The sequence below is a fragment of the Telmatherina bonti genome (assembly GCF_933228915.1).
Source record: "Telmatherina bonti genome assembly, chromosome: 15".
Classification (NCBI taxonomy): Eukaryota; Metazoa; Chordata; class Actinopteri; order Atheriniformes; family Telmatherinidae; genus Telmatherina; species Telmatherina bonti.
In genome coordinates this window covers 9,118,694-9,137,385 of record NC_136613.1, presented here as the reverse complement: position 1 = coordinate 9,137,385, position 18,692 = coordinate 9,118,694, and the positions used below count along the sequence as shown (strand labels likewise).

The 18,692-nt window shown below is 39.9% G+C and overlaps 3 protein-coding genes across 3 annotated transcripts; all 3 read left to right on the top strand.

The window, feature by feature from the left end:
- Positions 1 to 5,212: 5,212 nt before the first annotated feature.
- LOC306767017 (olfactory receptor 13C2-like) lies at positions 5,213 to 6,139 on the top strand (the record flags this gene model as incomplete). The annotated part of the gene is made up of 1 exon (XM_079254910.1): positions 5,213 to 6,139. One exon carries the CDS (start codon positions 5,213 to 5,215, stop codon positions 6,137 to 6,139), a length of 927 nt encoding a protein of 308 aa, XP_079111036.1.
- A 4,484-nt stretch (positions 6,140 to 10,623) lies between these two features.
- Positions 10,624 to 11,556, top strand: LOC306766542 (olfactory receptor 4K3-like; the record flags this gene model as incomplete). Its single annotated transcript, XM_079254322.1, has 1 exon — positions 10,624 to 11,556. The coding sequence occupies one exon, from the start codon at positions 10,624 to 10,626 to the stop codon at positions 11,554 to 11,556; it is 933 nt and encodes a 310-aa protein (XP_079110448.1).
- A 4,748-nt stretch (positions 11,557 to 16,304) lies between these two features.
- Positions 16,305 to 17,094, top strand: LOC306766541 (olfactory receptor 4D6-like; the record flags this gene model as incomplete). The annotated part of the gene is given in 2 exon segments (XM_079254321.1): positions 16,305 to 16,832; positions 16,834 to 17,094. Coding segments are annotated over 2 exon segments (789 nt in total).
- Positions 17,095 to 18,692: the final 1,598 nt, after the last annotated feature.

Below are 18,692 nucleotides of genomic sequence, written 5' to 3'. Positions count from 1 at the left end.
GACCCGAATCATCTGGAAGCTGTCCGGAAGTCCTTCTCCATGGCCTCGCCGAACTCCTCCCAAGCTTGAAGGTATCCCTCAGTGCTGGTGTTCAACAATGAGTTCTGGCATTACCACCACGACAGGCACCAACAACCTTACGGCCACAGCTCCGGCTGGCCGCCTCAACAATGGAGGCATTGAACATGGCCCATTCGGACTCAATGTCCCCGACCTCACTTGGGACATGTTTAAAGCTCTGCTGAAGGTGGGAACTGAAGCTCGCTCTGATTGGGGACTCTGCTAGATGTTCCCAGAAGACCCTCACAAAACGTTTGGGCCTGCCAGATCTGACCGGCTTCCTCCCCCACCATCTGAGCCAACTCATCACCAAGTGGTGATCAGTTGACAGCTGTGTCCCCCTCTTCATCCGAGTGTCCAAGGCATGCGGCTGCAAGTCCGATGATACGACTACAAAATCAATCATCGAACTGCGGCCCAGGGAGTCCTGATGCTAAGTGTAAATATGGACACTCTTGTGTTTGAACATGGTGTTCGTTATGGACAATAACAAAACACTATTACAGTGAGGAACCATGCCTCCCAATCACTCCCCTCCAGGTCTCACTGTCATTGCCCACATGAGCATTGAAGTCCCCCACCAGAATAATGGTGTCCCCAGAAGGAGCACCCTCCAAGTACTCCAGAAAGGGTGGGTACTCTGCTGCTGTTTCGTGCATAAGCACAGATAACAGTCAGAATCCATCCCAACACCTGAAGGCGGAGGGAAACTACCCTTTCATCCACTGGGGTAAACCCCAACGTGCAAGCACCAAGCCGGGGGCTACTGAGAATACCCACACCTGCTCGGCGGCTCTCACCATGAGCAACTACAGAGTGGAAGAAGTTCCAGCCCCTCTCGAGGGTACTGGTTCCAGAGCCCATGCCATTCATCAAGGTGAGTCCAACTCACCTCGGTGAGTTGGACTCACCTTGATGAAGTTGGACTCACCAACTTGAAGTTGGATGAAGTTGGATAAAGGTGAGTCTAGCCGGAACTGCTCAACCTCGTGCACAAGCTCAGGTTCCTTCCTCACCAGAGAGGTGACATTCTATGTCCCTCAGAGCCAATTTCTGCAGCCGGGGACTGGTCCGCCAGAGTCCCTGCCTCTTGCTGCTGCCCAGCTTATATTGCACCCGACCCCTATGGCTCCTCGCGTGGATGGTGAGCCCATGGGAGGTGGGGCCCATGTAACCCTTTCAGGCTGAGCCCGAACATATTGGAACCATAGACATAGAAGATGGACAAAGCCTCTGTGACGTCAACCATAGGCTCGATTGAAGCTTAGCAGGTTTACACATGCCTTAGCTCATTGAAGAAATACAAAAATGGGCAGAAGTAGAGCTGAGAGGGTGACTGTGAGTGTGGGGTTGGATGATTGACATCTATCAAACTCTGACCTCCTTGTAACTATGAGCTAACTGAGCTAACTCAATGGTAACAGGAACTAACCAGCTAATGGAAATAGGTGGGTTAAAGCTAAGTCATGCTTTTAACCGGCTAAAAACATGGTTGTGCTGCACTCTGCCTTCTTGCAGCCGAACATCAGGAAGCTGCCATAAAAGGACACACTCCCCTCACAGTTGTCATGAAGGCAAACCTGACTATTAAACCTAAAATGTTTTTTGGACCAGGCTGTAAACATGTATTTTTTTGCTGTGAAGTCAGCCTTTTTAACATGGGAGTCTATGTGGATTTACTCTGTATTGGTACCCCAGGCGGATGAGGGGGGGAACTGCAATTTTTGGCACTTCTGCATAGACTTCACTTTTAACCGCTAGAGGCTGCTGCTTGGTTGACAAAGTATAAACCAAAAACCTGTTACTCACTGACCAAAAATAAATTCTACTATAGTAGATGTTTATCAGACAATAATATTACAAAATTTAAACAATCAATTGAATCAATTTTTTCACATCTACCATGTGTTAGCATGACTGAGAGTCCCCCTTTAAGCCTTACTCCTGCTCAGATTGATCAACATGCTGATACTATAACAGCTTCAATGCGTACAACCTTGGATAATGTTGCTCCCCTAAAGAAGAAGAAATTAGGTAAGATTATGAAGGCTCCCTGGTTTAATTCCCAGCTTCGAGCTCTAAAACAGGCATCAAGGCGTTTGGAAAACAGATGGCGTTCATCAGGACTAGAGGAGTCTCACTTAACCTGGAAGGAAAGTTTAATCGTATACAAAAAAAGCCTTACGTACGGCAAGAACAGCTTATTATTCATCATTGATAGAGGAAAACAAAAACAACCCTCGGTTTCTTTTCAGCACTGTAGCTAGGCGTACTAGGAGCCGGAGCGCTGTGGAGCCATGTATTCCTTTCTCACTTAGCTGTGATGATTTCATGTATTTTTTCAGGAATAAAATTGACACTATTAGAGATCAAATTCACAATACTCTTCCTTCTACCTATAATGTTGAGCCTGTTGTGGTCTCCGAAGCATCCTTAGAACCAGGATCTGACTTGTGTCTAAATAGTTTCTGTCCTGTCCAACCCTCTGAATTAACTAAAATAATTGCTTCATCTAAACCATCCACCTGTATCTTAGACCCTCTCCCAACGAGCCTCTTTAAGGACATTTTCCCTTTAATTAATACATCACTACTAAATCTTATCAATATGTCTTTAGTGACAGGATATGTACCACAATCATTTAAAACTGCTGTAATCAAGCCTTTACTTAAAAAGCAATCTCTGGATCCAGAGGTGATAGCAAATTATAGACCTATATCTAACCTCCCATTTATGTCCAAAATTCTGGAGAAAATAGTTTCCGCTCAGCTACATGCCCACCTGAGCAGAAATAATTTATGCGAGGAGTTTCAGTCAGGATTTAGAGCTCATCATAGTACTGAGACAGCATTGGTGAAAGTTACTAATGACCTTCTTATGGCCTCAGACAAAGGACTTGTGTCCGTACTTATCTTGCTTGATCTTAGTGCTGCATTTGATACAGTCGATCATAACATTCTGTTACAAAGACTAGAACAGGTGATTGGAATTACAGGTACAGCGTTAAGCTGGTTTAAATCATATTTATCTGATAGACTTCAGTTCGTTCATGTAAATGACAAGTCCTCCTCCCAAACTACAGTAAGTCATGGAGTTCCTCAAGGTTCTGTACTTGGACCAATACTCTTCACGCTATATATGCTCCCTTTAGGCAAAATTATTAGACAGCATGGAATAAACTTTCATTGTTATGCAGATGATACTCAACTATACTTATCCTTTAAACCAGATGAAACAAATCAGCCCAATAGGCTACAAAATTGTCTCATAGACATAAAGACTTGGATGTCTAGAAATGTTCTCCTCTTAAACTCAGATAAGACTGAAGTAATTCTCGTTGGATCTGAAAAACTCAGAGCTAAATTTTCCGGTTTTGTAATGAACCTGGATGGCATTACTTTAGCTTCCAGTGCTACAGTGAGAAACCTTGGAGTAATATTTGACCCTGACCTGTCCTTTGGCCCACATATTAAGCAGGTTACTAAAACAGCCTTCTTTCATTTACGTAATTTAGCCAAAATTAGGGACATTCTGTCTCGGAGTGATGCAGAAAAACTGGTTCACGCTTTTGTTACTTCGAGACTAGATTACTGTAACTCTCTATTACTGGGCTGTCCTAAATATGCCCTGAAAAGCCTTCAGCTGATCCAGAATTCTGCAGCCAGAGTCCTGACCAGAACCAGCATGAGAGATCATATTTCTCCAGTTTTAGCCTCTCTTCATTGGCTGCCTGTTGAATCTAGAATAGAATTTAAAATCCTTCTCCTTACATATAAAGCCCTCCACAACCAGGCACCACTATATATCAAAGACCTCATTGTTCCTTATATACCAAGTAGAGTACTTCCTTCGCAGACTGCAGGCTTACTTGTGGTTCCTAGAGTCTCAAAGAGCCGAGCAGGAGGCAGAGCCTTTGGTTATCAGGCCCCTCTCTTATGGAATAAGCTCCCAGTTAGTGTTAGGGAAGCAGACACCCTCCCCACCTTTAAGACTAGGCTGAAGACTTATCTTTTTGATAAGTCCTATAGCTAGGGATGGTTAGCATCCCTTAGTTATGCTGCTATAGGTTTAGACTGCTGAGGGACATTTCCTGATACACTGAGCTTCTTCCTTTTTCAATAACAGTGTTGCATCATTAACATGTATGTCTCCTGTCTCAGCAGGTCTCCCTGGCCGGAAGCAGCAGTTCCTGTTGTCTGTTGTCTTTCTGTCCTCTTCCCCCCACACAGCAGAGGCAGATGGCTGCCTGTCCTGAGCCGGGTTCTGCCGGAGGTTTCCTTCCTGTTAAAAGGGAGTTTTTTCCTTCCCACTGTTGCCAGTGTGCTTGCTCAGGATGGGAGATTGAGTTGGACTCAACTCAATCTGTTGGTTTCCTTATATAGACTATTATGAATTGGCCTTCATTATGTTTTCCCCTCTGTCCGTAAAGCGTCTTGAGATGGCATTGCCGTGATTTGACACTATATAAATAAAGTTGAATTGAAAATTGAATTGAATTGAAGAGCAGCCCATTGATGACCTACTTTGGACACCCCTGCCCTACAGGTTTTGAGCGGTATGTGGCTGTGAAAAACCACAGAGCATATCAGAAAGGTGAAAATAACTCCCATAAATAAACCAGTGGAAAGAAACATTAACGATGATATCTGAATGTAGCTTATACGAGTATGAAGAAATATAAAAACATTAGCTGTTTGTCTCTTGTGTTGGCCCTGCGATGAACTGGCGACCTGTCCAGGGTGTACCCCGCCTCTCGCCGAACACTGCTGGGATAGGCTCCAGTTTCTCCACAACCCTTAAGTGGATGAGGCTGTTCGGACAATAAATGAATGAACGAACATTAGCTTCTATGTTTAATAGATTGAATATAGTTTTAGATAAAACTTTGTAATGACTTCCATCTATGTCATCATGCCTCTAGGGTTTGATGCAAAACGGTGTGGAGGGTTTAATTAGGTCCATCAGGATGGCAAAGTCTGATAAAAACAGTCCATCCTCTGAACTCCGAAGACAAACATCTAAAGTCTGTGTGTGTTAAATGTCAACTGATCAGATCAATTTGAGTGAGAACTTGTTGTACTTTATCTTATCCTCTTATCCTCAATCAAATATACAAAGCTGTTTGATTTGGTTATATCTAGTCTTTATTTTAATGGATGCTAGATTAAATGTGACATTTATAACTCTTGGTGGACATGTAGAAGTGCACAGATACAGATATCTTTATTTTCTGATCATGCTAACTGCATATATTTTAATAATATTTTTTAATGCCTCTATTGTATGTCTTATTGTGATTAACAAAAACCTCCATGAGCCAATGTACACTTTTATTGCAGCTCTGTTAATCAACTCTGTTCTTTTCAGCACCAACATCTACCCAAAGCTTTTGGTTGACTTTTTATCAGAAAAGCAGATCATATCCTACTCAGCCTGTCTACTGCAGATCTTTACATTTTACTCCCTAAGCTGTTCCGAGTTTTTACTGCTCGCAGCCATGGCTGTAGACAGATATGTGTCTATATGCAAACCTCTGCAATATCCAATCATCATGACCAAAACTGCTGTAAGTATTTTGCTGCTTTTAGCTTGGGTTGTGCCTGCTGGACACGTTGCAGTGCCTGTTATCCTGAATATTAATAACAAACTTTGCACTTACACTTTAAAAGGAATTTTTTGCAACAATGCAGCTTATAATCTCTACTGTGTGACTTCTAGATTTCTATCTCTTTATGGTGTAGTTGTTCTGTTTAATGTTGGCATTTTTCCAATGCTCTTTATAGTTTTTACATACACAAAGATACTCGTCATAGCCTATCAGAGTCGCAGAGAAGTCAGAAAAAAAGCTGCGCAGACCTGCTTACCTCACCTGCTTGTTTTGATCAACTACGCGGTTTTGTTAACTTATGATGTTGTTATAATCAAACTAGAATCTAGTTTTCCAGAGGTTGCACGTGTTGTGATGACGCTTCAAATAGTTATATATAATCCTATTTTTAATCCACTCATATATGGACTAAAAATGAAAGAAATCTCTAACCATCTGAAGAGGCTATTATGCCAAAGCAAATACAACTGAAATTATTTATGTGAAAGATGAAGCCACTCACAGTCATTTTCCAGTCAATTCTTTACAAGGCCTGGCTGAAATCCACTGGAAAAAGCAGGCCTCTGACTGGGAGATTCTCTTCTAAGTGTCTCCAACTTCATCCAGTGAAAGCACTGACAAACCTACAACAGAATTATGTTTAATGTTGTTACTTTTCTGCATTCTTACCCCTTTACCGTCCCAAATGAGCTAATTATTAAACATCTAGCAGAAACTATATGACAAAACAAGCGTCATCGCCCGTAGTTGTAATGGATAAAAGCTCTAAATTTGAATGAAGATCTGTTTTTTTTTTCTTTTTTTTTTTCAAGAAAAGAAAAAAAAAGAAAGAGTTTGAATGTTTTTTTTATATTGTATTTTGGCACAGTATCCATACATGTCTTTTACTGGGATCATGCAGCCATGATCAACTGGATCTGTAAAAATGCATCAGCATTTTTATTATAGTATTTATTCAAAAGTTGGGCCCATTGTTAATGCGTGTAGTAACAATAAAATCATTTTCATTAGGTGTGCTGTTCCCTCTGATAAGGCTTCTTAATGAAAAAGAATAAAACATTCTCATAAATGTTTGATAAAAAAAACTACAACATAAAGCCTTTAATGTGATTTTGTTGCTATGTGTATCAATCTCGACCTTGTGTAAGTTTCTACCTTTCTTGGATTCTTATTTTCAGACAAATGAATTAACATTTAATGACATCTTTGCTGCTTTTTATTCTGACAAAAACTATTTAAATAAATTGTATTTCACTTGTAATTAAATTGTAATTAAAGACTTAAAAGATCTCAAAAGGATGGTCTGTCTGGGCAACGTGTATATATTCATTTACAAACATTTTCATTGTCTGAATTTAGAAAAGATGAGTTGTTTAGTTTTGTGGAAAGTCCATAAGTCGTTATTTCTGTAAAAAGTGATGGTATCAGATCTAACACTGTAATTGTAATGAAAACTATTGTAATATCACCAATTTTTTGTTATTTTATCAGAGACATTTTTATATTAATATCTGGTTAAATAAAACTATTGCAGATCTTGACATCTGTTTTTTTGGCTTCTTTTTCACTTCACTGATCAGTCAGATAACACACATTATAGGCAGCAAGTAGGTTTCCTCATTTTAACCTTGATTTGGAGGGATTCTAGTCAGGTGTTGCTAAATGCTTCTGAGGAGTGAATGTGATCATTAATGGTTTTCTGTAACTGTGTTAGTGGCCCTTTTACACTTTAAAAACATTTCTTTTTTCATGTTTCTGAACATGAAATCTGAATATTTATTATTGAATTACTAAATATTATTCATATTTATTTTAATTAATTATTTTATTGTGAGTTTTGTTATTTGATACTACATTCTAAAGCTTTCAATCCTTTTTTCACAGCATCTATAAAGCTTTTATGTTCTGTGCAAAGCACTTTGAATAGTTTCATATGAAGTATGGTCAACAAATGAACTTGTCTTTACTTAATCCTGCATGGTTTTCATTGTATCCCTGCTCCAACACGCCAGATGAATGAGACATTGTGCAGAGGTTTAACCAAAAGTAAACAAATAAAGAAATAAATGAACATCTGGCTCGCCGCACCATGAGGAAATGATATACTGTCACACCAGGTTCCAACCCACCCACGACCGCTGAGGGCATGTCCACTGGAACAGCCACAACTAGACCCTGATCCATGCCCCAGTCAAAGCCATTCCAGTTTGCCCAGTGAATTTGACTGCCCAGTCAAAAGCCATCCCCATGGCAACGACCAGTCAAAAGCCATCCCATGGCAATGACCAGTCAAAAGCCATCCCATGGCAACGACCAGTCAAAAGCCATCCCCATGGCAACGACCAGTCAAAAGCCATCCCCATGAGTGGAGTATGCGTGTATGGAAGAATGGGTGATTATAGATGGAGCAGGGATGTGTGTGTGAGGGGGTGTGTGAGTATAAAGAACGGGGGTAGGAGAGTGAGTTTGAGCGTGTGTAAGAGAATGGGTGGATAGGGTGTGCCTAAGGAGGAAGTGTGGATGCGTGTGGGTGTGTGTGTGGGTGTGCGTGCGTGTGTGTGTGTGTGTGTGTGTTTGTGTGTGTGTGTGTTTGTGTGTGTGCATGCGTGCGTGCGTGCGGGGAGGGTCTTGGTGCTCGGGGGACGCTGCTGGTGCACTGGGGTGCGGCCTGGCTGCCGCTCGGTGGCGGTCTGGGGATCTCGACCCTCCGTCGGTGTGGGCTGGGCCCTCTGCCTGCGGGGGTGGGGGGTTGTTTCCGGGCTCTTGGGGCCGTGGGGCCCGCGCTCTGTCTGCCCTGGGTGGCCGGTGCCCGGCGGGGCCGGTCCTCGCTGGTCCGAGCCTGCTGGGGCCTGTTCCCCCTGACTGCGGGGGACTCTGGCTGGGACCCCCCTCTGACTCCAGGGTGGGGCGGTTGAGGTCTGTGCCTGGGGATGGCTGCCGATGGCCCGGGTCTCGGGGGTACTCCTGGCGAGCCTTTGTGTGGGAGGGGTCACACTGGCATGATCACCTTTTCCGGAACACGTTCCACTCTGCATGTTCTGGATGTGACACAGTCACCGAGTCGTCTGCAGGTTTATTCACTAACAGCAGCTAGTTTTCTCATTTCTGTTTGTTTCTCATTTATTTTTAACTTTTTAGATTCATAGTTTAGTTACTATGATCTAAAGTTGGCTTGTATGTGTATGTATGTGTGTTAATACTGGCAAGTGCGTATATGTTTGTACGTATGTATGTGTGTGTGTGTGTGTGTGTGTGTGTGTGTGTGTGTGTGCATAGAGGTGTGTGTGTATATGTATGTATGTGTATATGTATATGTGTACATATGTATATAAATGTGTATATATATATATATATATATGTGTGTATACATGTGTGTGTATATGTATGTGTATGTATGCGTGTGTATGCGTGTGTATACGTATGTGTGTGTATGTATGTGTGTATATGTATACATCTGTAGGTTGTTTTTTTTTCTTTTTGTTTTTGGGTTATTTTTTAGTTTGTTTTTTTTCTCTCCCTTTTCTCTCCCTTTATCTCTTTCACTTTTCTTATGAGGTGTTTTTTCTCCTTTCTCTTTCTGTCTTTCGTCTGTCCTCTCCGGTCCAGCAGTACAAACTCTACAATTCAAACAATAATACAAAATAAATATAGAAATAAAATAAAAACTCAGAAAGTCAAGGGGATCATTATATCTATAAAGCTTCCCTTGGCAGAGAAAATTTGCTCAGCAGAACACGGCATCCAGACCATCATTCTGCCTGCCTAAATGCTGGACAAGACAAAAAAAAAAAAAAAAAAAAAAAAAAAAGCCATCCCCATGGCAACGACCAGTCAAAAGTCATCCCCATGGCATCAAGACCAATAAAAAGCAGATAAAAATCAGATAAACATAAGAATTCTTAAAAAAAACAAACAATAAAAAAAAAGGAGACAATAAAAAGAAACATAAAATCTACTCAAGTGAATGACATTAAAATATTTTAGTAATTACATATTTAAAACAATGAAGTTAAAAAATATGGTGAAAATACAAAGGTGAGTAAAAGTGGAACAACGATGCCAACGATAAATAATTTCGACATGGATTTAAAACCAGATAAGATAATTTAAAAGTTAAAGTGAAAAGGTGAGTCATGAGCCTGATAACAGCTACTTTCAGTTATCAGATAATTCAGTTCGCTGTTTGATGCAGACATCCAGAGTTTGATGTGTTTCTACGTTACTGTACGAGTTTAATTAGGTCCACTGAGTACAAAGCAGGTTTATAAAAGATTCAGACCACTTACTCTGAATCAAAGATATGAACATGTGTTTAGTTCAATGTGGTACCAGCTCAGATAAGTATAAACTGTCACAATCAGCCTTGCTTCCTCCAGCATTGCTGCTTGCCACACCCCTAATCAGTTCACTGCGCTCACCTGCCTCTGCCACCTGTTCACAATCCCCATCAGTTCAGCCTGCGCATATATGCAGCCTCCACCATTCACTCACTGCCAGATTGTCATTGCTCTCATGCCTGACCTTCCAGCACTCCGACCGCAATTGCCTGCCCGTTACCGACCTGATCTGTCCCCGACTTCCGCTTCCTGCCTTGCCCTTGGAGCCTGCTCCCCAGTGGTTACTGGGTTTCTGTCCTGGAGGACCCCCAACCGTGAGTTGTGGATCTTCACTCACCTTGTTGTGCTAGGTGTCCACTCTGTCAGCCCAGAGGAAAGTTACTCTGCCCTGCTCTGCTCTACTCATTGGGAACCAAAGTTCAACTCCAGCACTGAACCTCACCAAGTGGCTGAAATAAAAACTGTTTATCTGCCCAGATCTCTTGTGCTGCTTTTGGGTCCTTTCTCCGATCATTTCATAAACAATTATATTAAATCTGTCTCATGGTCAAAGATATATCTTTTCTTTTTTTATCTGTTGTGTTATGTGTTGGTTTTATAATTATGTATAAAATCTTGATGGATGCTGAACTAAATGTAACATATATAACTCTTGATGGGCATATTCAAGTTAAGCAATATAAATATCTATATTTTTTTATATTATTTACAGTATATGTCCTCATACTCTGCTGTAATCTAACTATTATATTCCTCATTGTGTTCCAGAGAAGCCTCCATGAGCCGATGTACATTTTTATTGCAGCCTTGTTTTTAAACTCTGTGATGTTCAGTACCCTCGTCTACCCAAAGCTTCTGATTGACTTTTTATCTGAGAAACAGATCATTTCCTTTCCAGCTTTTTTCTTCCAGAATTTCCTTTTATACAGTTCAGGTGGTTCAGAATTCTTACTGTTAACAGCGATGTCTTATGACAGATATGTGTCTGTATGTAAACCTCTGCAGTATCCAGCCATCATGAGGAAAAGGAGCATCATTATTCTGTTGGTTTTAGGTTGGATCGTACCTGTTTTTCACTTCAGTGTGTTTTATTTGGTCATACTGAATTTAAACAGAAAAATGTGCAGCTTTACTCTTAAGGGTATTTTCTGTAACGGCACACTTTTCCATCTTCTGTGTGTGCACTCCAACACTCTAGCTATACTGACTATAACAATAATGGTTAATATCTCTCTTCTTCCTGTGCTTTTCATTGTTTTTACGTACACCAGGATTGTTATAATTTTATACCGAAGTTGTAAAGAAGTCAGGAAAAAAGCTGCACAGACCTGTTTGCCTCACTTGTTGGTTTTAATCAGTTTTACTTGTTTGGGTTCATTTGATGTCATTATATTTTCACTGGAGTCTGAAATTTCAAAAACTTTGCATTTGATAATGACTTTACAAATAATAATATACCACCCGCTCTTCAACCCGATCATATACGGGCTAAAAATGAAGGAGATTTCTAAACACCTCAAGAAGCTGCTCCACAGAATAAAAATGAACTAATGTCTCTACAGTTGACTCATCATGATTTTATCCCAGTTTAAGATGTTCATTCATTGTTATTTAATCTCAATTTCTACAGTTAACTCATCATTATTTAATATCAGTACAGTGAACTCGTCACAATTTAATCCCAGTTTTTACAGTTAGCTCATCATGATTTAATTGCATCTTCAGCAGTTAATTTATCATGATTCAAGTTTCTACAGTTGATTCATCATTATTTAATCCCAGTTTCCACCATAATTTAACATGATTTAATCCCAGCTTCACCAGTTAGCACATCATGATCTAATTCCAGTGTAAACAGTGAAACTCCTCTCTGATGTAATCCATTATGTCAGAATATATTTCAACAGCAAACTCACATTAAGGTTTGTAAAAGTTTTTTTTTTATATACATCATCTTTTCTATTTGGAACTGATGCATCATTATTCATGTCATCTGTGAGGGTTAGTCGGCTGCATGTGTATGTTGGTCCACAGCTGGTGCACATTTTAGCTGCCAGGGGAGGCAGTGAAAAAAGCTAACAGTGTAAGGCTAAGCCATCATATCAGCATAGCAGAACTCCTCATGCTAACAAACAGTAACTTTAGGCATTCCCTGAAAGGTTGCCCTGAGCTGGAGTAGCATCCACCCAACACATAATCAGGAGGAACTAAAGTAGTTAACCAACTGTTTCTCACTGGGATGGGCATTTAGTTGGTTTTTTAAGTCGATTGGCAACCTGACCACGGTGTACCCTGCTTCTTGCCCAGTGATTGCTGGGAAGGGCTCCAGCTTCCGGCAACCCTGAACTGGACTAAGCTGTTAAGAAATTGGATGGATGGATGGATGGATGGATGGACTAGTCCGGCCTTTCAGAATACATTGGTCAAGTAGTTGTAAGGTCATAATGATGTTACCAATAATGAAATTAAATGAGATGTTAATTGTATAATGAGTGTGTTCCATACACACACATTTTTTTTTTTTTTTTTAACTTTGTTACATATTTAACATTTTGAAGGTCCTGAGAAAGTGGGTCCAGGAGACGTCGGGAATGAATCTGGACTGGCTGTGTTCATGGGACAGCCGCTTTGCCAGGTGATCTAAACTCGAAGGAGTGTTCAGCGTCAACTCAAACCAGTCCTTTTCCTCGTCTTCCCATCTGGACTGAAGCGCACGGTGCTGTAAACAGCACCACGTCTCTGCACGATGAAACAAAACTCATCCAAACGTTTAACAGAGAAAAAACTCAGTTGACTTTGTGTGACATTTTAGCTAGTCGATTAGTCGTACACAGTTTTATTGTGACTTGTATTTACAATGTAAACACTCATATTGTCTGGATATGATTTCAAATGAAATCCATCCCAGTTTTTTTTTATCTTCAATTTTTTTTGTATATTTCATATAAACTGTAAATTGATATAATGGTGTCATTTCCGTTGTCATTTTCATTTTGACTAGTTTCCGGATTGTTACAAAAATAAAAAGTTAGTTACTTGTTACTCGTTACTGCTGTCCATTGTAATGAGATTACTTTCAAAAGTTATGTTATTACTTTTCCCTTTTTTAATCAAATCAAACTTTATTTATAAAGCACTTTTCCAACAATAAAATGTAACACAAAGTGCTTTGCACATTATAAAAGCACTGCAAAGAATAATCCATCAGCCTCACCACACACTCAAACACACACATACACACACACTCACCCAACACCCATTTCTAACACCAATCCTAATCATCACACATACACCGTGTAAATAGGATGAAAGAGGCTGTAATGAAGTCACACAGTGCTGATACCATCGGGACGATCTTTTAACACTTTCCTGTAAGAACCGCACCCCATTTAGATCTCTTTTTACTGAGTGCATTAAAGGAAATTCTATTTGTTATGAAATAATATCTTGTAGCCATCAGCGTTCTCAGATCACTGATAGTGGTATAATTTCACACAGAGGCTTATCGATCAGACTGATTGATCAGCTTCTTATCATCTGAGTTTCTCTTATCAGCTGAGTAGTTCATCCGGAAAGACAAATCAACAAATTTCACTAATATAAAAACTCCAGTGAGTTTCTAAAGTTAACTCATCATGGTTTAATCCCAGTAGAAAAACACACACTCACACACACAGGCAGGGCATGCAGGCAGCACTTAAACACATCAGAACGTCACACACAGCATCTGTAATACAGAAAAGCACATTACTACAGTATAGGGAAGTAATTACTTTTCTTTGTTACCCAAAAAAGTTATATCAATACTGTAACATGTTCCTTTGTAACCTGTGACCCCCAACACTGAAATCTGTTCTTTTACATGGTCATTACTTTCAGGTGTGAATGGTATGTGGCCTTGAAGTGACTAGCATGTTCAGAGGATAACAGTATGCAACACACTGCTGACTGTTTAAGGAAGTGTAAAGAAAGCTTTCTGCGTTTTTTTTCATTTGGATTAAAAGAAAATTTATCAGACTATTTTCAAAAGTTCCAATATGAGTCGCATATGGCTAAAAAACAGGAATCGGGCTGCAGTGTGACCAGCGCCTGATATTATATTTTACTCAGCAGGGACTGGGCTGTCCCCTTCAAAAGACACATCTACAGGTGCATTTCTATTTCACCTAGAATAGCACAGAAACTACGTATTGCAATAAAAAAAAAGACACTAAGAGAAACATCTAATATTCGAAAAGTCTCAGATATCACTAAAAGGTTTTGACGCTCTAATGAGGTGTTTTTTTCCAGTCGTATTGATATAAAAATATATCGCAAAAGTGTGATGAAAGCACTATTTTCACATTTACGTGTCTCCAGATGTGACGTCGGGGCTGTGACCAGTTCATTTCCAGGAAAGATGGTGTGGAACGAACAGTGAATATTAGAGTTTTAGAAAAGAAAATGAGGGAAAAAAGCCTAAAAAAGCTGTAGCAAATTCTCCACAACAAGTAGACTATAAAAATAGTTCTAATTACTGCAGATGTTCTCACTACAGTGTTATTAACAGTGGAAGCAAGGATTAGCTTTTCAGCACACATCATGATTTGAGGTGGACTCTGCACCAGTCTGCAGTGGTGAGGTGAGCTGAGTTGAGCCAGAAGGCAGAATTCTCAGTCCAATGGTTAATCTATGATCCTACACTCACATATGTGTCACGAGCTGTGGACCAAAGACCGAGACTGTGAATACAAGCAGCTGAAATGAGCTTCCTCCACACGGTGGCCAGGTTTTCCATTAGAGAGACTCATCCAGGCGGCCTCAGAGTAGAGCTGCTGCTCCTCTGCATCAAGAGGAGCCAGTCGAGGTGGCTAAGGCATCTGGCTAAGATGCCTCCTGGACGCCTACCAGATGAGGTGTTTTAGGCACATCCCTGTGACCCCAAGGAAGATCCAGGACACTTTGAAGGGATCATATCTCTTGACTGGCATAGGATCGCCTTGGGATTCCCCCTGAAAGAGCTGGCAAATGTGGCTGGGGAGAGAGAGGTCTGGGTTTCCCTGCTTAGGCTGCTGCCCCCACAACCCAACCCCAGATAAGTGGCAGAAAATGGATGAATGGCGCTATGCTAATGGTCTACGTGCATTTACAGAAGGTCAGTCATCCGGGAGGGCCTCAGATTAAAGCCACTGCTCCTCGACATCTCTGCGCTTACACATAAAATTGTGAATTGACGTTTTACTCTCAGCGCTGGTTAATGTTCTCACCTGCTGCTGGTAAGGTTTACACAATTTCAAACACCCTTCATTTGAGGAAAAACATCAACATTCACTCCTGGTTGTGATGGCATACAAAGTGAAATAGTCTGAGGGCTGCTACTGGATAATTTAGTGTTTAACAGTGTCTTATGATCTTGATTGTGTTAGGTTAGGAAGGCACTTTCCTGCCTACGTATAAAAATGATTATTTGTGTGTCCAGGGCAGTGTGCGACTGCCTGCCTACCTAACCCCAGAGCTCACGACTTGGGCCTGCCTTTAGATTCTTGTCATTATTTACCAGACTCCATTAACATGAATAAGTAAACAATTACGCCTTTATAGTTTCATGAAATATCTGATTTTGCTCTTTTTTTTTCTCAATTTTAGTAGTTTATAAGTTTTGCAGACTTTTGGAAGCATCTCCGTCTACTGACCAGAATCTGGTATTCCTGTCATGGTTGTGGTGGAGGTGTGGACCCAAATGCAGAGACGGGAGCCAGAGATGCAGAAACTGGACGTTTTATTCAAAAAGGTAACTTAACCGAGGGCAAGCAGACACACGAGGCTGACAGAACTAATCACAACGGACCAGCAAACAGAACTGAAACCAACGGTTATAAATACAGACAGAAAGCAAAGAAGACACAGGTGTAACGAATAAACTAACAAGACCAGGTGAATCTAACAAACAGGAACAAAGGCTGCACCGGAAACAAGACAAGGGAACTAAACAGGTACAACGTACAAAATAATACAGAAATCTGGAACTTAAAAAAACCCATAAAACAACAAGACATGACCCTTCTTAAACATTTTAGCTCAAATGTGCTGATTTAAAGCCTGTTTTTGATGCAGCCACCCAGCCTTTCAGGTGTTTCTAAGTTACTGTGCGAGGTCATGTTAATTAGGTCCAGTCAGGGTGAAACTGCATTATAAAAGTATTCAGACCACTTCGGTGCAGCACTGGGTCAGGTACATCAACAGGGTCAAGGTAGCTATTTAACAACTGGTCCTGTATATTTTGATCGTTGATCGATAATATTTAATGTTTGAAAATCTTGATGGAGTATGGCACGAACATAACCTATATAACGCTTGATGGGTATATTAATGTGAACAAATACAGATATCTTTATTTTGTGATCATGTTTACAGCATACGTGCTCATACTCTGCTGTAATCTAACTATTATATCCCCCATTGTGTTGCAGAGAAGCCTCCATGAGCCGATGTACATTTTTATTGCAGCTTTGCTGCTGAACTCTGTGATGTTCAGCACCGTCGTCTACCCAAAGCTTCTGATTGACTTTTTATCTGAGAGACAGATCATTTCTTATTCAGCTTGTGTCTTTCAGCAGTTCATGTTTTACACTAAAGGTGGATCAGATTTTTTACTGTTGGGAGCCATGGCTTATGACAGATATCTGGCTATATGTAAACCGCTGCAATATCCATCTATCATGAGGAAAAGGACAGTCACTATACTGCTGGTGTCAGCTTGGATTGTCCCTGCTTTTCACCTCAGCGTGTTTAAGAGGACTGTACTCAGCTTAAATAAAGAACTGTGCAGCTTTACACTGAAGGGGATTTTTTTGTAACAGCACACTTTACAAGCTTCTGTGTGTTTATTCACAAGCATTAATTGTTGTGACCGTAATAATTCTGATGAATGTTGCGTTTCTTCCCGTTGTTTTAATACTCTTTTCATATACCAAGATAATTATTGTATCATATCGAAGTTCTAAAGAAGTCAGGAGAAAAGCTGCACAGACCTGTTTACCTCATTTATTAGTACTTGTCAGCTTTTCGTGCTTGTGTGCATTTGATGTTATTGTAACGACACTCAAATAGGAGAGAATTAATGGCAATGAATCAATGTAGAAAAAATGTCATTGTGACTTTAATTTGTATGGCGTTAATCTAGTAAAAATATGACAACATAAGTCTGATAGTTATGGAGAGATAAATCGAACTGCCATGTAACAAAAACCATAAACGAGATGAGGCCGCTTTACTGTCTTCTGCATGTATGCTCAAAAGCAATTATTGTATTTACAATGATACTCTCACACTCTTCCCTGTGTTTTTCATTGTTTTTACTTACACCCAGATAATTATAATATAATAATTAAGTCAGAGGCTCGAACCTCTAATTTGTTAGAAATAATTTAACTATTTATGCTTTTACTGGATTCGAAAATGAATGTTTTAGGCCCCTTTTTATGCAATAATGTATGGGGTGAAAATGAAGGAAATTTCTAAACTCTTCAAAAAGCTGCTTTGCAGAATGAAAAAGAAATTATATTTAAACATGCAAAATCACCATTTTTTTTATTTTCTTTGCAGTCAGAAAGCAGCTACTTAAAATAAATGTGTCCCATACCACAATATATTTCTGCATCTGGTGTTCTTTGACAACTGACACCACCATCATGCTTGAGGCTCATCGATGTTATCCTCCATTTCTCTCTCTCTCTCTCTCTCTCTCTCTCTCTCTCTCTCTCTCTCTCACTCTCTTTAATAGCAACAGGATATGAAAATGTACATGCATGACATCATGAGCAATATGGGACCTGGACTGCAACTTACAACTTGTGCATTTACATTGAATTAATGCACTAAAGTGGCTTTAAACAATGTTGTTGTTTTTTTTTTCTAAAAAAAGTACAGAGATCTGCACAAGTGATTGTTTGGGGGTGGGAAAACTTTATTCGCTTGACAAAAATCACAATAAGGTGGAAACTTCTTTTCCAGTGTTAAATCACTAAGGCACATGAAGTTGAAAAAAAATGCATGTGATAAATGTCTGAAATTACATCATAAAATGTTTATTATCTTATAATCACATTCTGGTCTTTTGGCATTTTACCCAATACTTGAGGCACAACAGGTCATCCCATAAAGACCCAGTCCATAAAACATTATCATGGATCCAATTTTCTTGAGATGAGGTCTTGATTTGAAGTATTTCTTTTTTAGGGATATTGACCATCTTGTACATTTTAAAAGTGTAATCTGCTGCTTTCTGGTGTTCATTAAAAGGCAGAGGACCAGAATTAAATTGTGTTCCATAGGATTTTTAGCTAAGTTCATTCCATAAAGTGATGCAAAATGTCTCAGAAACTATATGTATCATGTGAGTCATGCTGGATTCTTCTCAGTTAAAACATACACAACACTATCCTACATTTATTTTACAGTTTCACCTAGAGAAAAGCAGAAAAAACTTTATACATGTAGAAGACTGTGGCTGATAATGACAGGTTTGATGTGATGTTTATAATTTATTAATAAAACATGGTCATCATGCTATGTCTGTATCTTGCTATGTTATGTAACACGGGAAGTATATTATGGCATACTCTTTAATAGGCATGCAGGTTAAATTACCTGTCAACAAAAATAACTTATCTGCCCATTACATAACAGCAACTTAGTGTCATTTGGGT